Source organism: Cornus florida, unplaced genomic scaffold, assembly GCF_030987335.1.
Source record: "Cornus florida cultivar Cherokee Brave unplaced genomic scaffold, ASM3098733v1 CherokeeBrave_3.0.0_Hap2_Chr02, whole genome shotgun sequence".
Lineage (NCBI taxonomy): Eukaryota > Viridiplantae > Streptophyta > Magnoliopsida > Cornales > Cornaceae > Cornus > Cornus florida.
The window spans coordinates 18,944,743-18,964,636 of NW_026775572.1; the positions used below are offsets into that span (position 1 = coordinate 18,944,743).

General features: G+C 41.6%; 2 protein-coding genes across 2 annotated transcripts; both read left to right on the plus strand.

Annotated features, from left to right (window-relative positions):
• Positions 1-1,646: 1,646 nt before the first annotated feature.
• LOC132295753 (proline-rich extensin-like protein EPR1) lies at positions 1,647-5,330 on the plus strand. Its single transcript, XM_059794044.1, has one exon. It carries the CDS (start codon positions 1,647-1,649, stop codon positions 5,328-5,330), a length of 3,684 nt encoding a protein of 1,227 aa, XP_059650027.1.
• Positions 5,331-16,059: 10,729 nt separating this feature from the next.
• Positions 16,060-19,671, plus strand: LOC132295754 (proline-rich extensin-like protein EPR1). Its single transcript, XM_059794045.1, has one exon. The coding sequence runs from the start codon at positions 16,060-16,062 to the stop codon at positions 19,669-19,671; it is 3,612 nt and encodes a 1,203-aa protein (XP_059650028.1).
• Positions 19,672-19,894: the final 223 nt, after the last annotated feature.

Here is a 19,894-nt window from a genome sequence, read left to right on the forward strand (position 1 = left end):
TCCAATTAAAGGAGAATTGAATCTGCACATAGGCCCACGACCAGAAAGGTTGAAAATGAAATTACATTTTGAAAATCACTCCACAATTTATAGAGTACAATAGGTTACAACTTTTGACTCTAAAAGGTACCTTTATTATATTATATAGTACGTAGTATATGACTTTTTGATTAATAGGTGTAACTTTTAGTTTCCAAAAGTCACATTTGAAGAGTTTAACTATTTTCATAAGGTTACAATAGGAAACATTCTATGACATATGTTATTTACGGATGACATAATATTATATAAATAAATACTCCTAAAGAAGACTTGGCAACAAGATTAATTAGAAATACGGAGAAAGGTGTTAGAATCATGAGGCCTAAAATTAGTAAGATTAAAAAAGAATATATAGAGTGTTAAGTTCGATAAAGTAACAAACCATGAAAATATAAATATTATAATCTAAGATCAAATATTTAATCAAAAAAAACTATGGATCAATATTACAAAGAGATGCGTAGATAGATGGTAATATAGTAAGTAAGATTGGAGTAGAGTGGACAACAGAGGAAAGCAAAGTGTCCTTTGTGACAAAGAAATACCAAATAAATCAAAAGAAAATTTCTATAGAACAGTTACTAGGCTAGAAATGTTGAATGACATCGAAAAAGACAAAATACATCACATTAATATAGCAAAAATGAGGATATTTTGGATGATAGAAGTAACTAAAAAAAAGATGAAATAAATAATCAGCCATCGAGGGGAACATCACGTATAGCACTTATAGATGACAATATATATATATATATATATATATATATATATATAGGTGGTATGGTCATATTCAACGTAAATCGATGCACTGGTTAAAAAAGGAAGGGTTGTTATACTAGAAGGTAAGTAACAAAGAGACTGATCAAAAACTTACGTGGGATGAAATAATTATTTTCAAAAATTAACTCAAGAGAAGTATAGTGTATGATAGTAAATAATGAAAAAAGGGAAATCCCGTGGTCAATCTCATCCATATGAAATAAAGGCAATGATGATGATTATGAAAAATTGTGTCCGAAACTGAAGGTTTAGATGATGTGGTAAACCAAAAGCAAAAAGAGGAAAATTTTAAAATAAATATTTTTCGCTAAACAATAAAGTCAAAATCTTAAAAGCAAAACTTACCATTGATAGAAACAGAGTGCAAGAGTAAGAGGAAAGAAAAAAATAAAAATTATCAATTTCTTTAGAACAAACTATGTATAAAGAAAAAACCAAAAAAAAATTGATAATTTTTCTTCTACGAATTTTTTCTTTTTTTTTCCCCGATAATTTCATTGGGTCCAATTATTCGAGGCAAGCTATGTTAAAAGGTGAAACTGGGATTTTAACAAAACAAATTCGTTAAAGGAATACCCTGTCATAAATAACTTTTCACTTTGTCAGACAAATCTTTGCTGGCATTGTCCGTGAAATTAGGAGCACCTTCAAATTTTATGCAGTACATTAAACAAATTGGTTAAAAATGGAAGCTACTATCTGTGGTCACTCAACCACCATCCTTCCACCACCATATAAGACCCTCCACTGGATGCATAGATCATAGCAAGCAGCAGCCTTGGAATAATCCAAGGTGGTGCTTTGGCATTGCTAACCATCGAAACATGAAGGTCTCAGCCTACTTTCTTATTCTCTCTCTTCTGTTCTCTTCATTCTCATCCTTTTCTTTGGCTTTAACTGATGTTGAGGCATCCTACATTGCACATAGACAACTTCTAGACCTTTCGCAGATCAAAGATGAGTCTGCCTATAACCTAGATGCTAGCTTAACTTTTGAAAACACGAGGCTCAAGAGAGCTTATATAGCTCTTCAAGCATGGAAAAAAGCTATGTACTCTGACCCCTTTAACACAACTGTAAATTGGGTTGGTGCAAACGTGTGTGCCTATAACGGTATATTCTGTTCACCGGCACGCGATGATCCCAAATTGAAAGTTGTTTCTGGTGTTTATCTTAACCATGCTGACATAGCTGGGTATTTTCCGGTTGAGCTCGGGCTCTTGACTGATCTCACCTCATTCCACATAAACTCTAACCGGTTCTGTGGAATCATCCCAGATAGTTTCTCTAAGCTGCAACATTTGGAAGAGCTTGATATCAACAACAACCGCTTCGTAGGTAAATTTCCAAATGCTGTTCTAGAGTTGAATCACCTTTTTAACGTGGACATCAGAAACAATAATTTCGAAGGGCCAATTCCAGCAAAACTCTTTGAAAAGAATATTGAAGTTTTGCTCTTGACAAACAACAATTTCACATCCAGAATCCCTGATGAATGTGAATGGAAGTGTGGAAAAATATCACCTCCTCCTACACCATCAAATAGTTATGTGCCACCTCCCACATTCAAACCACCAACATCAACTCCGCCAACACCTACAGCCCAATCATCCCCACCTCCGACTCCATCAAAGAGTTATACTCCACCTCCCACATCAAAACCACCAACTTCAACTCCACCAACCCCTTCATCCCAAGCATCACCTCCTCCGACACCATCAAAGAGTTATACTTCACCTCCCACATCCAAGCCACCAACATCAACTCCGCCAACTCCTTCATCAAAAGCATCACCTCCTCTCACACCAACAATGAGCTATACTCCACCTCCCACATCCAAGCCCCCAACATCAGTTCCACCAACTCCTTCATCCCAAGTATCACCTCCTCCGACCCCATCAATGAGTTATACTCCACCACCCACATCAAAGCCACCAACATCAACTCCGCCAACCCCTTCATCACAAGCATCACCTCCTCCGACACCGTTAATGGGTTATAGTCCACCACCCACATCAAAGCCACCAACATCAACTCCGCCAACCCATTCATCCCAAGCATCACCTCCTCCGACACCGTCAACGGGTTACATTCCACCTCCCACATCAATGCCCCCAACATCAACTCCACCAACTCCTTCATCTGAAGCATCACCTCCTCCGACTCCATCAAATCCACCAGCCTCTTCATCCCAATCATCACCACCTCCGACGCCATCAACAAGCTATACTCCACCTCCCACATCCAAGCCACCATCATCAACTCCACCAACTCCTTCATCCCAAGCCTCACCTCCTCCAACCCCATCCAAGAGTTATACCCCGCCACCTACGTCAACTCCACCAAGCCCTTCATCCAAAATATCGCCTCCACCGGAAGAAGAAAAAACTTATACTCCACCTCCCATTTTCAAGCCACCAACGTCAACTCCACCAAGCCCTTCAGAACAACCATCGCCTCCTCCTCAAGACTATAACACTAACTCTCCACCTCCCACATCCAAGCCACCAACATTAGCTCCGTTGACCCCTGCTTCCCAAACATCACCTCCACCCACACCATCAAATAGTTATACTCCACCTACCACATCGAAGCCACCAACATCAACTCCGTCAACCCCTACATCCCAAGCATCACCATCTCCTACACCATCAAGGAGTTATAATCCACCTCCAATATCAAAGCCACCAACATCAACTCCCCCAACCCCAATATCCCAAGCATCACCTCCTCCACCACCATCAACGAGTTATTCTCCACCTCCCACATCTAAGCCCCCAACACCAACTCCACCAACTCCTTCATCCCAAGCATTAGCTCCTCCGACACCATCAAAAACTTATACACCACCTCCCACATCAAAACCACCAACATCAACTCCGCTAACCCCTTCATCCCAAACAACACCTCCTCCGACACCATCAAAAACTTATACTCCTCCTCCCACTTCTAATCCACCAAGTCACACACCAAAGCCATCTCATGTCCCGACACCATCATTGACACCAGTTTCGGCTCCTCCTAAACCAGCCAAAGTTCCTCCAAGCCCAGCTCCAACACAAACACTAATTTCGGCTCCTCCTAAACCTGGCAAAGCATCTCAAGGCCCAGCTCCAACAGGAACACCAATTTTGACTCCTCCTAAACCTGGGAAAGCATCTTCAAGCCCAGCTCCATCTCGAACACCAATTCCGGCTCCACCTAAACCTGGCAAAGCATCTCCAAGCCCCACTCCAACTCGAACACCAATTTCGGCTCCTCCTAAACCTAGCAAAGCATCTCCAGGCCCATCTCCGACTCAAACACCAGTTTCAGATCCACCTAAACCTGGCAAAGCATCTCCCAGCCTAGCTCCAACTCGAACACCCATTTCATCTCCCCCTAAACCTATCAAAGAATCTTCAGGCCCATCTCCGGCTCAAACTCCAATTCAGCCTCCACAAAAAACTCCCAAGCCATCTCCTGTCCCAACTCTGACTTTAACACCTGTTTCTACTCCTCCTAAACGATCACCAGTCCCGGCTCCAACTCCGGCTCCCAAACAAAGTTATCAACCTCAAAAACCTCCACAACCATCCCCAGTACCAACTCCCGCTAAAACACCAAGTTCTCCCCAGAAACCTCCTAAGCAATCCCCTGTCCCGGCTCCGGCTCCGGCTCCAAAACTAAGTTCTCCACCTCAAAAACCTACTCAGCCATCCCCAGTCCCAACTCCAACTAAAACACCAAGTTCACCCCAGAAACCTCCTAAGCCATCTCCAGTCCCCACTCCGACTCACACACCAGTTTCAGCACCGCCTAATTCGTCTCCAATCCCGACTCCTACTCGAACACCAATTTCTCCACCTCAGAAACCTCCTAAGCCATCTCCAGTCCCGGATCCGACTCATACACCAATTTCAACACCTCTGAAACCGTCTCTAGTCCCAACCCCTACTCGAACACCAAATTCTCCACCTCAAAAACCTCCTAAGCCATCTCCAATCCCCGCTCCGACTCAAACACCAGTTTCAGCTCCTCCTAAATCGTCTCCAGTCCCAACTTCAACTCGAATACCAAGTTCACCACAGAAGCCTCCTAAGCCATCTCCAGCCCCAACTCCAGTTTTGACACTAATTTTTGTGCCTCCTAAACCCACTAAGCCATCTCCAGTCCCAGCTCCAACTTCTACACCGGTTTCAGCTCCTCCTAAGCCATCTCCTGTCCCACCACCGGTTCAATCGCATCCACCGGCACCAACTTCTACACCAGTTTCAACTCCTTTTAAACAATCTCCTGTCCCACCACCAATTCAATCACATACACCAGTTTTAGCTCCTCCTAAGCCATCTCATATCCCACCATCTGTGCAATCGCATCCACCAGCACCAACACCCGCACGATCTTTAACTCCTCCTCCTACTCACACGGTCTCTTTACCACCGCCAGGAAATGATGACTTCATTCTCCCACCAACCGTGGGCTTACAATACTCTTCCCCACCTCCGCCAATGTTCCAAGGCTATTAAATGGCTCACTTAGAAACTTTTGTTTTTTATTTTTACCATTGATAGGATATTAAATAGTTAACCAGTAACTTTTTCTTTTATGTACTTGTACCATTGATTTAAACTTCAAATTATATGCAGAAACATGCTCTTCAACAAGAGTTTTTATATAATTGCTACCATTTTTTTTTAACTAACATTTTTATCTATAAGAAATTTAGGGTTTATTTCTGCAGACAATGGGGTTCCACGTGAATGTTCTTGCAATAACAAGCGAATATCTTATTAGTATTTTAAATAATTAATTTTGACCAATTAGTATGGATGGCAAAGTTCAACACCACCCGTCAGCACGACATGAGATAAACGGGTTTGGGTTGTACTTAAATGGGTTTGGGTCATAAACGAGTTGACACGATTAACCCGTTTACTTAATCGTGTTGGGTTAGGATTGAGGGATTCAACCCGCATAATCTGTTTATACACGTTTAACTCAACATATTATAATCGTCAATATGACATGAGTAACATGTTACATGTTTAGACCCAATTACTATAGACAATTAAGTCATTTTAACATAAATCCTGACTACGCCTTATGATTTTTACTTAAAACATTTGTATTCTATTTACTTGATTATGGGTTCTTTGATTTTTTTTTTTTCTTGCTTTGAATATTTGGGCTAATTGAGACATTGTTTTTCAATATTTATTGTTTGATGGAGTATTAACTGTCTCGTTTCAATAAATAGTTCATTAAATAAGTTAACACGTGTAACTCGTTTAATAAACGGGTCGGGTTAGTGTTGAGGTCTCTGACACGATTATTAAACAGGTCGTGTTTGAATTTTGTTTAGTAGAATACCCTTGGGTCTACATGACACAATTATGACCCACGAACACGAATTGCCACCACCCTTACCAATTTGTTGATAAAATGTGTTGCAACTGAATATCTGACAAAAAAGATTTCCTGAAAAATATATTCTAAAATAGATGTTTTTCACAAAGTTTCTTGAGGGAGTAAAAGTAACTTACTTTAATACACTATACAACAATATTTAAAATTAATGACAAAATATTTAACATGTATATATTGTTAACAACCATCCACTCCAAAAGCTTAAGCTTTGGTGAGATTTAAACTAGACCTTTAGCTCTGTACCATGTTAAACTGCCATTAACCCTAAAAGCTCAAGCTCTTAAAGAGGGTGTAACTTACATGTGTATAAATCCTTCAACATATATATAAATATAAACTCGTACATGGTACATATATGTTATTTAGACACATATACACAAATTTAATTACATGAGTATATGCATATACATAAATATTTTAATATAAGTGCATATAAGCAGTTACATAAATTTTTCAATGTATGCTTACATACATTTACACCTTTATAACAATTTGTATCTTTTGTATGCATGCTTATATAAATGATTTTTCAAATATTTGTAAGTTAGGTTCCAGGTTTCAACTAAAAATCACAAAATAAGAAACAAATCGTTTCTTTTATAAATAATTTAATATAAAGAAGAATTTCTTATGTAATATGTCGAAAAAAGCAAACGTCAGCTAAGCTCAATCTAAGTTCAATCACAAAACGTTATGAGATGTTTAGGGAGCTATATCCATTAGCCCAGGTGATCATGTTTTTCATCAAGGAGAATTTTATATAGACCAGACGGACTTAATTGGACTGGATGGGCTCCTCCAGAGTTCTGCAATCTGATAAAATTTGAGTCATATTCTAATAGTCTAGATTAACGACAAGTTGTCCTTTTCTTCGCAACTTTAAAATTATCTTGTGTATAGGCCTCAGTTGTCACCAGTGGTCGAGGTGGATTCTGTGGAGTAGGCGAGTGATTTGGATGGTTCTGGGTTTGGGGTTGTTGGGCCGTCAGAAAGGGATGGGGTGGTATATTTGTTTGGTGACAGGGGCTTTGATTGTCTTTGTGGCGGGCAAGCTGAGGCTTGTTCGGATTTTCTTTCCTCTTCTCGGCAAAATGATTCAGCAGGGGAGGTGTTGGGGAGACGGGTCAAGCCCTCTTTGGGTGGAACGGAAGATTTGGGTTCACCTATGGTTAGTGGTCCAGTGACATCTCTGAAGGTTACTGTGCCAGAACTGTTGACTATTTGTGTTGGCAAGGATATCCGTATTTCTCTTAGCGATGAATCAGCCTCTTTATTGATTAAGGAGCTGCAAAAGCACAGGTGTTTACCAGATTCTGAACCCACTGTTGATTGCATTCTTGACCCCTTCGTACAGGATGGAGATTTGGATTGTGGTGTGGACTGGTTGTCGCATTGTGAGGAGGCGGAGGAGGTCGAGGGAGGTGATGATGATGGCAATAGGGTAGATCAGGGCATTTCTCTCGATATGATCTTATGGGAGGAGAAGAGTCTCGATTGTTTGGGGTGGTGGATCCTCTGGCAGTTATGCATCCAGAGGGCGTGGAAAGTATGTTGAGTAGGCAGGAAGGTGTGGATTCTGGTAAGGATTGGGTCATGGCTAATATCGGGGCCACTAACGAACTGTTGGGTGTCTTTTGTGGGGGCAACCGGGATCAAGCCTTGGCGATTCTTCGGGCTACAATGGAGGGGAAAGAAGGGGAGATGATTCAGTTTTCTAGAAGGAGGATCAGGAAAAAGAAGATCCTTTCGCCTTGGAGAGGGGAGAGGGAGCAGAGGAATCTCTGTTCAGATGTGAACTACGATAGGACGCTTGGGGGGAGAAGGAGAGGGGCAGTGATAAGGGGGAGGGAGGGGTAAGGGAGTGGTGGGGGTGCATGTTTCCTCATGAAACTACAACTTTTGTCTTGGAATGTCCGAGGTTTCAATGACCTGGGCAAGCGAAAGGTGGTGAAGATGGCTGTGAGGAAATGGGGGGTTCATTTGGTGTGCCTTCAAGAAACAAAGATTGACTCTATGTCTGATAGGGTGGTCAAGAACTTGTGGGGTAATCAGTTTGTCGAGTGGAAGGCGCTGGACTCTGTGGGGACCTCTGGCAGTGTCCTTCTTATGTGGGATAGAAGATGGATGGCTAAGGCAAATGTTTGTAAAGGGCGCTCTTCTTTGTCTTGTGCTTTTCTGATAGAAGAGGATGGTTTCCATTAGGCTTTTTCTGGGGTGTACGGGCCGGTGGATGATTGTGAGAGGGATGGGATGTGGGAGGAGTTGAGTGAGGTGAAGGGGAGGTGGTCTCTTCCCTGGTGTGTGGCTGGAGACTTCAATGTGCTTAGATCCCCGTCAGAAAGATCTACAGGGGGTCCGTGGACGCAGGCTATGATGCATTTCTCTGACTTTATTGATGGTCACCAGCTCATTGAACTTCTTTTAAAGGGAGCCTCTTTTACTTGGTCCAGTGGAAAAGAAGCGCCAACTCTTTCTCGTCTGGATCGGTTCTTGGTCTCTGGAGATTGGGAGGACGAGTTCCTGGATGCTGTCCAGGCTATGTTGGCTAGGGTGAAGTTGGACCATATTCCTTTGGTTTTGGACTGTGGAGGTTTGAGATCTCGTTGCACTCTTTTCAGATTTGAGAATATGTGGCTTTGAGCGGAGAATTTCGAGGGGACTGTGCATTCTTGGTGGGAGGAGGATCTAGTGATGGGTACGGCAAGTTTTATTTTAGCAGGAAAGCTTCGACTTCTGAAAAATAAACTCAAAAGGTGGAATAAGGAGGTGTTTGGGAATTTGGTGTGGAAAAAGAATAGGGTCTTGGTTGATATTGCTGAGATTAATAGATTGGAAGGGGAGGGTGCTCTTCTCGAGTCTCGACGGGTTAGGAGAGCAGCTTGTCAGGCAGAATGTGTTGAGATTGCTGTTTTGGAGGAAATCTCGTGGCGTCAAAAATCTCGGGCCTTGTGGCTCAAAGAGGGTGACCGTAATACCAAGTTTTTACATAGAACTGTTAATGCTTATAAGAGGGGCAATCATATTGGGCGGTTGTGTGTGGATGGTACGGTTTTGACTACGGAGGAGGGGTTCGAAGCAATATTGTTTCTTTCTATCAAAGGCTCTATTCTGAGCCTCTTAAATGGAGGCAACGGCTGGATGGTCTTCATTTTGATGCCATTTCTGAGGTGGAAAGGGATGGGTTGGAGAATCCTTTTTCGGAGGAGGAGGTGCCGAGGGCTCTGAAGAGTTGTAATGAAGACAAGGCTCCAGGCCCAGATGGTTTCACAATGAGATTTTTGTTAGAAAGCTGGAAGGTGGTCAGACATGAGGTTTTGGGAACCTTTCTTGAGTTTCACTCTACCGGGAGGTTCGAAAAATCGTTGAATGCATCCTTTATTGCCCTTATTCCTAAGAAGGGAAGTGCTTCTAACATCAATGACTTTAGACCAATCAGTCTGATCGGGTGTATATGCAAGCTTATCAATAAAGTTATTGCGCTTAGATTGAGGGTGGTTCTGGATAGGGTCATTTCTGAGTCTCAGAATGCGTTCATTGGGGGTAGACAAATTTTGGATTCCGCTCTCATTGCCAATGGATTCTAGACTCAACAGCAGTGGTGTTCCGAGTGTTCTATGCAAGCTGGATATCGAGAAAGCCTATGATCATATTTGTTGGAATTTTCTGTTTTATCTATTAAAGAGGATGGGTTTTGGGGAGAGATGGAGGAAATGGATTGTCACATGTGTTTCCTCTGTTCGATTTTCGGTGTTGGTGAATGGTTCTCCTTCGGGGTTTTTCGGCAGTTCTCGTGGCCTGAGGCAGGGGTACCCTCTCTCCCCTTTTTTGTTCATTATTGTTATGGAGGCCCTCAGTAGGTTGATGAGAAGGGTTGTGGACTCGGGGTTAATTAGGGGCTTCAAGATTGGCCCTACTTCAGTTCAGCAGATGAAGATTTCCCACCTGCTTTTTGCGGACGACACTCTTGTTTTCTGCGAGGCAGAGGCGTCCCAGTTGCGGTATCTAAGATGTGTTCTGGTTCGCTTTCAAGCTGTTTCGGGTTTGAAAGTCAACGTGGGAAAGAGTGTGCTCGTTCCAGTGGGGGAGGTTCAGGAGGTGGATTCTCTGGCAACTGTTTTAGGATGTGGGACGCGACGTTTCCCTATTTCGTATTTGGGCTTGCCCCTGGGTGACTCGGCCAAGAGGGTTGGAAGTTGGAACCCAGTGATTGAACCATAGTTGTTAAAGGCGCCGAAGGTGCACGCCTGAGGCGCAAGGCGCCTCTAGGCGCCATCTCAGCGCCTTTAGTGACTTAAGGCGCAGGGAGTAAAGAAGGCGTGCGCCTTTACCAAACAGGCGCCAGGCTACAGGCGTCCCAAAGGTGCGCCTGCTTGCAAAATGCAATTTTTTTTATTGGTTTAGTTCTGTTTGTTTATTTTTTTTATGTATTGTTATATTATCATTATTTATATTATATTATTTTATTAGTTAATTGAATAGAAAACCTACAAGTTACATTGTTACAACATAAAAAACAAAAAAAGAAAAGAGAACAAAAAGCAAAGGAAAGAAGACAGACTCGACAGAGGCAGCGACGACTTGGACTCTCGGTCTCGGAAGTCAAATCTGCCAGATTTGTGTCGGATCTGCGTCTGCGACTCTGCCGGTAAGTTCTCTAACTTCTCCTTCTCTCTCTTCTTCTTCTCTTCTTCTTCTCTCCTTCTTCTCTCGTCCTCTTCTCAGATTTGCTTCTTCTCTTCTCTTATGCGACTCTGCAGATATTTTATTTCTTCTTTTCTTCTCTCTCTCGGCCGAGTCGAGTTTGGCAGATTTTTTATTTTATTTTTCTTCTTTTTATTTTTTTATTTATCTTTGTTTTATTATTTTATTTTTTTTCTCGAGTCTGGACTCTGGACTGTCTACAGCTCTTCTTTTTATTTGAAAGAGTTTAGTTTGTTTGTAGAGTTGGAGTTGTTATTTAAGATGGTCGGTTTTTTTTTTTTTTTTTTTTTTTTTTTTTTTTTTTTTCAGTTATCTGTGTTTGTTATGACTATAACTATTGTTCTTTATTTCATACTACATGGCAATAAAAAGATCGTTGTTTGCGTTTTGTATATACAATTTTGTGCATGTGGGTATCAGAAAGATGTTGGACTTTAAGGTGAAGACAAAATTTGATCTTTCTCCATCATACATAACCTTCTGCATGATTTTGGGCACAATAAGATTAATGCAAGTAGACACTTTGAATTGGTAATAATGACAGCAAAATGCAGTAACATTATAATTGGACTTTACTTGGTTTTGGCATCTTTATAATTGGACTTTACTTGGTAATAATGACAGCTAAATGCAGTAACATTATGATTTTGGGCACAATAAGATTAATGCAAGTAGACACTTTGAATTGGACTTTACTTGGTTTTGGCATTTTATGTTGAATATTTAACTTAAGTAATTCATTTAGTTGACTTTTACATCTTTATATATACTATTGCATCTTTAATACTTTATTGGGTGGGTTTTGTTTTTTTTTTTTTCAACGTGCGCCTTGCTTCAATCGGGCGCGCGCCTCGCCTTGCGCCTCAGGCTCCAGGAGGCATTTGCGCTTTTGTGCCCCTTGAGCCTTTAACAACTATGGATTGAACGGTTTGAGAGAAGATTGGCTGGATGGAAAAAGCAATATCTCTCCAAGGGTGGTAAAGTCACCTTAGTGAAGAGTACTTTGTCCAGTCTCCCAACGTACTTCCTCTAGCTTTTTCAGATTCCCTCCTCTATTGTTGGAAAACTTGAGATGTTTCAACGGAATTTCCTTTGGAGGGGTCGAGGTGAGGAGTTTAAGTACCATCTTGTCCGGTGGGAGCAGGTTTGCAGGCCTTTTCAATTGGGAGGGCTGGGGATTAGGAGATTGGCCCCCCTTCAACAGTGCCCTTCTTGGTAAGCGGCTTTGGAAGTTCGGCAGCGAAAGACATAGGCTTTGGAGGAAGGTTATTTCGCGTCGCTTTAGGGAGGAAAGAGGGGGGTGGTCAGCTAGGCCAGTCAGGTCTGCTGTTGATGTACGGGTGTGGCATTCCATCGGGAAGGGGTGGGACGAGTTCTCAAAGCATATTAGATTCAAAGTTTGGGATGGAAGAGATGTCCAATTTTAGGAGGATCCCTGGTGTGAGGATGGCCCATTGTCTCTCTTGTTTAGGCTGTTCAGGATTGCTGTTGACAAACATGTTATGGTTACTGACTGTTATCGTCTTGATAGTGGTAGGTTGTCTTGGGATGTGCGATTCCGACGATCCTTTCAGGATTGGGAGTTGGATGATGTCACTGGTTTGTTGGCTCTCTTGTATAGACAGGAAGTGGAGGGCACTGGTGCGGATTCCTTGTCTTGGGTGCCTTCTGCGTAAGGGACGTTTCAAGTCCGGTGCTTCTTTTTCTGTCTCTCTGGGTTTCATGGTTCCACATTCCCGTGGAAGACGGTGTGGTCGTCAAAGGCACCTCTTAGGGTAGCATTTTTTGCGTGGACCGCAGCTTAGGGTAAAATCCTGACTTTGGACAATTTGAGAAAGAAAAGGCATATCAATCGGTGCTGTCTTTGCATGATTGATGGAGAGTCCGTGGATCACCTTTTGCTGCATTGTCTTGTGGCTCACGACTGTTGGAGTCTCATTTTCGGTTTGTTTGATGTCCATTGGGTCATGCCCCGAACAACTAGGGAATTGATGGACAGTTAGAGGGGCCAATGGGTGGGGGTGCATGCTAGAGACTTTTGGAGGGCGACTCCCCTTTGTGTTTGGTGGAGTCTTTGGAGAGAGCAAAATAGAAGATCTTTTGATGGGGAGGTGTCCTCCATTGAGGCGCTGAAATTTTCTATTATTTGTACCCTTTTTTGTTAGGGCTAGGGGAGAAATTATTCTTCTTTTGTGGAAATTGTGGATTTTTTGAGCTCTTTGAGTTCATAGGTTTTTTCTACTTTCTTTTTTCTGGTTTATGTACAGCTCTTAGGACGCGTTCCCCTTTTGAACGCCTTCTAATACGTTTTACTTATCAAAAAAAAAAAAGCACTAACACTAAATTCTAGTTGGTCAGAGACTTGAGTAATTCAAGTTGGAGCGCGGCTACTGAATTTTTATTCATTTATTTTGAATAATTATAATTTTGATACATTTTTAGTAATGCTTTCACTAAATTTTTTATTAAGCTCTCCTATTATGGTAGTTTAGAAGTAATCTTTTTTAAGGTTGCGCCCTCTCAAATAATTTTCTGGCTCTGTCATTATAGTTGGACAAACGTTGTTTTAGGATGACTAGGTAAAATTTGTAACCATCACATGATTGATATTAGTGATGAAGCCACAAAATGATTTGAGAGGCGACAACCTACAGAACTTTGACTTAATAGATATTTTTATTTTACATGTTTCAGAAATAAATTTCAATAATAATTCTTATTTTTATTATTTGTTTTCTTAAAATATAATATATGTGCTTATTAGTCGGGGCAAAAGCCCTAGACACCCCGCTTATCGAAAATATATACATAATGTTTGTGCTTAAAAATAAATAAATAAAATTAAAAAATAGCACCCAACACCTCTATCCCATACGCCTCACAAGATGATTTGAACCATTTGGTTCCTGGCACTCCATAATTCAGCGGATTCACATGTAAAAGGGTATATGGTATTACGATTTTCAGTATTTTTCATAACAATTTATGAGTTTTTATATTCAATAAAGGACAGATGCATAATTATGCCAATGCATCTTACAACTAGAATTTGTAGGAAGAAATTAGTACAGAATTTATATTAAGTGTACACCAAGTTTACGCAGCAATATAATTTTATATTCATCCATCAAGTCAGCAACAAAAAAGGGCATATAAAGGATGAACTCAAACTAACAAATCCTAACCCAAAAAGTAATAATAATAAATAAAATCAAAAGTTAAAAAAATTTGCTAAATCGTGTCTACTTATGCATGTGTATGAACTTAAAGAATAATACCTTCCGAAAAGGGGGAAAAAAAACCTTAAAGAATAATAACAATAATGATAATGGGACTAAGTGGGATCCTGTCTTTGTTATGGAGAGGGCTATTTTCTATTTTAATGAATTTGTAGAGGTTGCACAAGCTGCCCAGGTTGATAATTGCAACTCTTCAAATGTCGTTGCTCTAAACTCGAGTTGGAGGGGGCTCTGATCTCGGGTTGATTCAAATTGAATGTCAATGTAGCTTATAAGAGCAAGCCAAGACAGTGTGATGGAAGGCTTCTAGTGTTAAAGAAGTGGTCTATATTTTCCAGTCTAATGTTGCGAGTCTAGAGCTGGCAGATACTGTGGTGGTTAGGGAAGGGTTGCGACTCCTCGTGCATTGAAGTTATGGAGATGCAGATGTTAAAATCCATCATAACCAAGTTGCTCATGTACTGAGTAAATGGACTCTTACTCGTAGAGCTGCTGACCTCTAGTGGGACGGTTTGGTTGAGTTGGCTTCCGAATGTAATTTAAATTTCTTTATGGTCAAGAAAAATGAAGACATGATCTCGATGTATCACTGTTGATTCAAGCCTTCAAACTCTAAAACAATGCAAACTAATTTTGAAAACTGAACTCTTTTACAATCTTCTCCTTCTAATAAAGGGTGAAAGGATAAAAATAATAATAATAATGATAAATAGGAGCAATGATGTTATCATAACTCTACACTTCTAGCTTCGAGAAATTATTACATGATCTAGTCCCTGCCAATAACAAACTGCCAAGCAAAATACTCAATAACATTTGCTTACATGACGGAATGTAATTGACCGAGAGCATATGATCCGAACCATGTAATAATTTTTCTCTAGCTCCCATTTGTAGTTCTGATTACAAAAATGTTGAAATTGAAATTTCATAGGACAATCATGACACCTGGTTCCAACTATCTTCAATAATTTAATAAAAATCAAAATTCAGCTCGAGTATCATGCATTAGGATTCTCATCATCAAAACCGTCAATGTTGCAGGATATGGTGGTCATTAAATAACAGTGTGTTTATACATTATGTGGTAAAAGAAAACCAAAAAGAAGAAATTTTTAAAATAAATATTTTTTTTTTGAAAGGTAAATAATAATAATAATAATAAATAAGTCAATATTTTTCGCTAAGCAATAAAACCAAAATCTTAAAGCAGAACTCATCATACGTAGAAACAGAGTCCAAAAGACTAAGAAAAAATGATAAAAACCATAGTAATGCTATCAAGGGTATCCTCTCATCACAAGAGTAATGATCTCTGTGTATTTAACAGTTGGATTAAAAGATTATTCATTTATTTTTTTATAGATCTCAAAAAACAGTCTCATCAATGGTTAAATATAGAGAATTCAAGACTCTTATCAGGAGAGAGCACTTTTAGTAGCATAAATAAAATAAAATAAATAAACTACGCATAATAAAATTTATCAATTTATATAGAACAAACTATGTATAAATGAAAAATGATTTTTCTTGGGTCCAATTTTTTTTCCCTGACAATTTTATTGGGTCCAGTTATTCCAGGCAAACATTGTTAAAAGGTGAAATTTGTATTATAACAAAACAATTAGTTTTAGTACAATACATTAAAACATGAGCTATAAAGGGAAAACAACCTAAATCTTAGCTGGCATTGTCCACAAAATTAGGAGAACCTTCAAATTTAGAGCAATAAATTAAACAAATTAGTTAAAAACTAAGACTACTGATGTAGTCTCTCAAATCAACCTCCCTCCACCACTATATAAGACCCTCGACAGGACCCATAGATTATTGCAAGCAGCCTTGGAACAATCCAAGGTAGTGGTTTGGCATTCCTAACCATCAAAACATGAAGGTCTCAGCCTACCTTCTTATTATCTCTCTTCTGTTTTCCTCATTCTCATCCTTTTCTTTGGCTTTAACTGATGCTGAGGCATCCTACATTGTGCATAGACAACTTCTAGACCTTTCGCAGATCAAAGATGAGTCTGCCTATAACTTTGATGCTAGCTTAGCTTTTGAAAACTCAAGGCTCAAGAGAGCTTATATTGCTCTTCAAGCATGGAAAAAAGCTATGTACTCTGACCCCTTTAACACAACTGGAAATTGGGTTGGTGCTAATGTGTGTGCCTATAATGGTATACTCTGTTCACCGGCACGCGATAATCCCAAATTGAAAGTTGTTTCTGGTGTCCATCTTAACAATGCTGACATAGCTGGGTACTTTCCGGTTGAGCTCGCGCTCTTGACTGATCTCACCACATTCCACATAAACACTAACCGGTTTTGTGGAATCATCCCCGATAGTTTCTCCAAGCTGCAACATTTGGAAGAGCTTGATATCAATAACAACCGCTTCGTTGGTAAATTTCCAAATTTTGTCCTAGAGTTGAATCACCTTTTTAACCTTGACATTAGAAACAATAATTTCGAAGGGCCAATTCCAGCAAAACTCTTCAAAAAGAATATTGATGTTTTACTCTTGACAAACAATAATTTCACATCCAAAATCCCTGATGAATGTGAATGGAAGTGTGGAAAAATATCCCCTCCTCCAACACCATTAAATAGTTATACTCCACCTCCCACATCCAAGCCACCAACATCAACTCCGCCAACACCTACATCCCAAGCATCACCTCCTCCGACTCCATCAAAGAGTTATACTCCACCTCCCATATCAAAGCCACCAACTTCAACTCCACCAACCCCTTCAGCCCAAGCATCACCTCCTCTGACACCATCAAAGAGTCATACTCCACCTCCCACATCCAAGCCACCCACATCAACTCCACCAACCCCTTCATCCCATCCATCACCTCCTCCGACGCCATCAACAAGTGATATTCCACCTCCCACATCAAAGCCACCAACATCAACTCCGCCAACCCCTTCATCCCAAGAATTACCTCCTCCGACACCATCAAAGAGTTATACTCCACCTCCCACATCCAAGCCACCAACATCAACTCCACCAACCTTTTCATCCCATGCATCACCTCCTCCGACGCCATCAACAAGTTATATTCCACCTCCCACATCAAAGCCACCAACATCAACTACACCAACCCCTTCAACCCAAGCATCACCTCCTCCGACACCGTCAACGGGTTATAGTCCACCTCCCACATCAAAGCCACCAACATCAACTCCGCCAACCCCTTCATCCCAAGCATCACCTCCTCCGACACCATCAACGGGTTACATTCCACCTCCAACATCAAAGCCCCCAACATCAACTCCACCAACTCCTTCATCCGAAGCATCACCTCCTCCGACACCATCAAATCCACCAGCCCCTTCATCCCAATCATCACCTCCTCCGACGCCATCAACAAGCTATACTCCACCTCCCACGTCTAAGCCACCATCATCAACTCCACCAACTCCTTCATCCCAAGCCTCACCTCCTCCAACTCCATCCAAGAGTTATACCCCGCCGCCCACTTCAACTCCACCAAGCCCTTCATCCAAAGTATCTCCTCCACCAGAAGATGAAAAAACTTATATTCCACCTCCCACTTCCAAGCCACCAACTTCAACTCAACCAAGCCCTTCAAAACAACCATCACCTCCTCCTCAAGAATACAACACTTATACTCCACCTTCCACATCCAAGCCACCATCATCAACTCCACCAACTCCATCATCCCAAGCCTCACCTCCACCGCCCACATCAACTCCACCAACATTAACTCCGCCAACCCCTACATCCCAAGCATCACCTCCACCAACACCATCAACGAGTTATACTCCACCTCTCACATCTAAGCCCTCAACATCAACTCCGCCAACTCCTTCACCCCAAGTATCACCACCTCTAACACCATCAAAGACTTATACAACCCCTTCCACATCAAAACCGCCAACATCAACTCCGTCAACCCCTTCATCCCAATCGTCACCTCCTTCGACACCATCAAAGACTTATACTCCTCCTCCTATTTCTAGTCCACCAAGTCACACACCAAAGCCATCCCCTATCCCAACTCCATCTTTGACACCAGTTTCGTCTCCTCCAAAACCTACCAAAATGTCTCCTGGCCCAACTCCAAAACAAACACCAGTTTCAGTTCCTCCTAAACCTGATAAAGCATCTCTAGGCCCAGCTCCGACAAGAACGCCAATTTCGACTCCTCCTAAACCAGGGAAAGCATCTCCAAGCCCAACTCCAACTCGCACACCAGTTTCGGCTCCACCTAAACCTGGCAAAGCATCTCCAGGCCCCGCTCCGACTCGAACACTAGTTTCGGCTCCTCCTAAACCTAGCAAAGCATCTCCAGGCCCATCTCCAACTCAAACGCCAAATTCGGCTCCTCCTAAACCTGGGAAAGCATCTCCAGGCCCAACTCCAACTCGAACACCCGTTTCATCTCCCCCTAAACCTGTCAACGCATCTCCAGGACCATCTCCGGCTCGAACACCAATTCAGCCTCCACAGAAACCTCCTAAGCCATCTCCCGTCCCAACGCCAACTTTAACACCAGTTTCTGCTCCTCCTAAACAATCTCCAGTCCCAACTCCAGCTCCCAAACTAAGTTATCAACCTCCAAAACCATCCCCAGTCCCAGCTTCTACTAAAACACCAAGTTCTCCCCAGAAACCTCCTAAGCAGTCTCCTATCCCGACTCCGGCTCCAAAATTAAGTTTCCCACCTCAAAAACCTCCTCAGCCATCCCTAGTCCCAGCTCCTGCTAGAACACCAAGTTCCCCCCAAAAGCCTCATAAGCCATCTCCAGTTTCAACACCACCTAATTCGTCTCCAGACCCGACTCCTGCTCGAACACCAGTTTCTCCACCTCAGAAACCTCCTAAGACATCTCCAATCCCGACTCCGACTCATACACCAGTTTTAGCACCTCCTAAATCGTCTCCAGTCCCAACCCCAACTCGAACACCAAATTCTCCACCTCAAAAACCTCCTAAGCCATCTCCAATCCCCGCTCCGATTCAAACACCAATTTCAGCTCCTCCTAAACCGTCTCGAATCCCAACTCCAACTCAAATACCAAGTTCACCTCAGAAACCTCCTAAGCCATCTCTAGCCCCAACTCCAGGTTTGACACCAATTTCTGCACCTCCTAAACCCACTAAGCCATCTCCAGTCCTAACTCCAATTTCTACACCGGTTTCAGCTCCTCCTAAGTCATCTCCTATCCTACCACCGATTCAATCGCATCCACCAGCACCAACTTCTACACCAGTTTCAACTCCTCCTAAACCATTTCCTATCCCACCACCAGTTCAATCACATCCACCAGTTTTAGCTCCTCCTAAGACATCTCCTATCCCACCATCGGTGCAATCGCATCCACCAGCACCAACACCTGCACGATCTTTAACTCCTCCTCCTACTCACGCGGTCTCTTTACCACCGCCAGGAAACGATGACTTCATTCTCCCACCAACCGTGGGCTTACAATACTCTTCCCCACCTCCGCCAATGTACCAAGGCTATTAAAAGGTTCACTAGTAACTTTTATTTTTTTATTTTTACCATTGATAGGTTATTAAATAGTTTACCAATAACTATTTCTTTTATGTATTTATACCATTGATTTAGACTTCAAAGTATATGTACAAACTCGCTCTTCAACAAGAGGTTTTACATAATTGATACCATTTTTTTTAACTAACATTTTTATCTAGAAGAAATTTAGGGTCCTATTGCTGCAGACAATGTG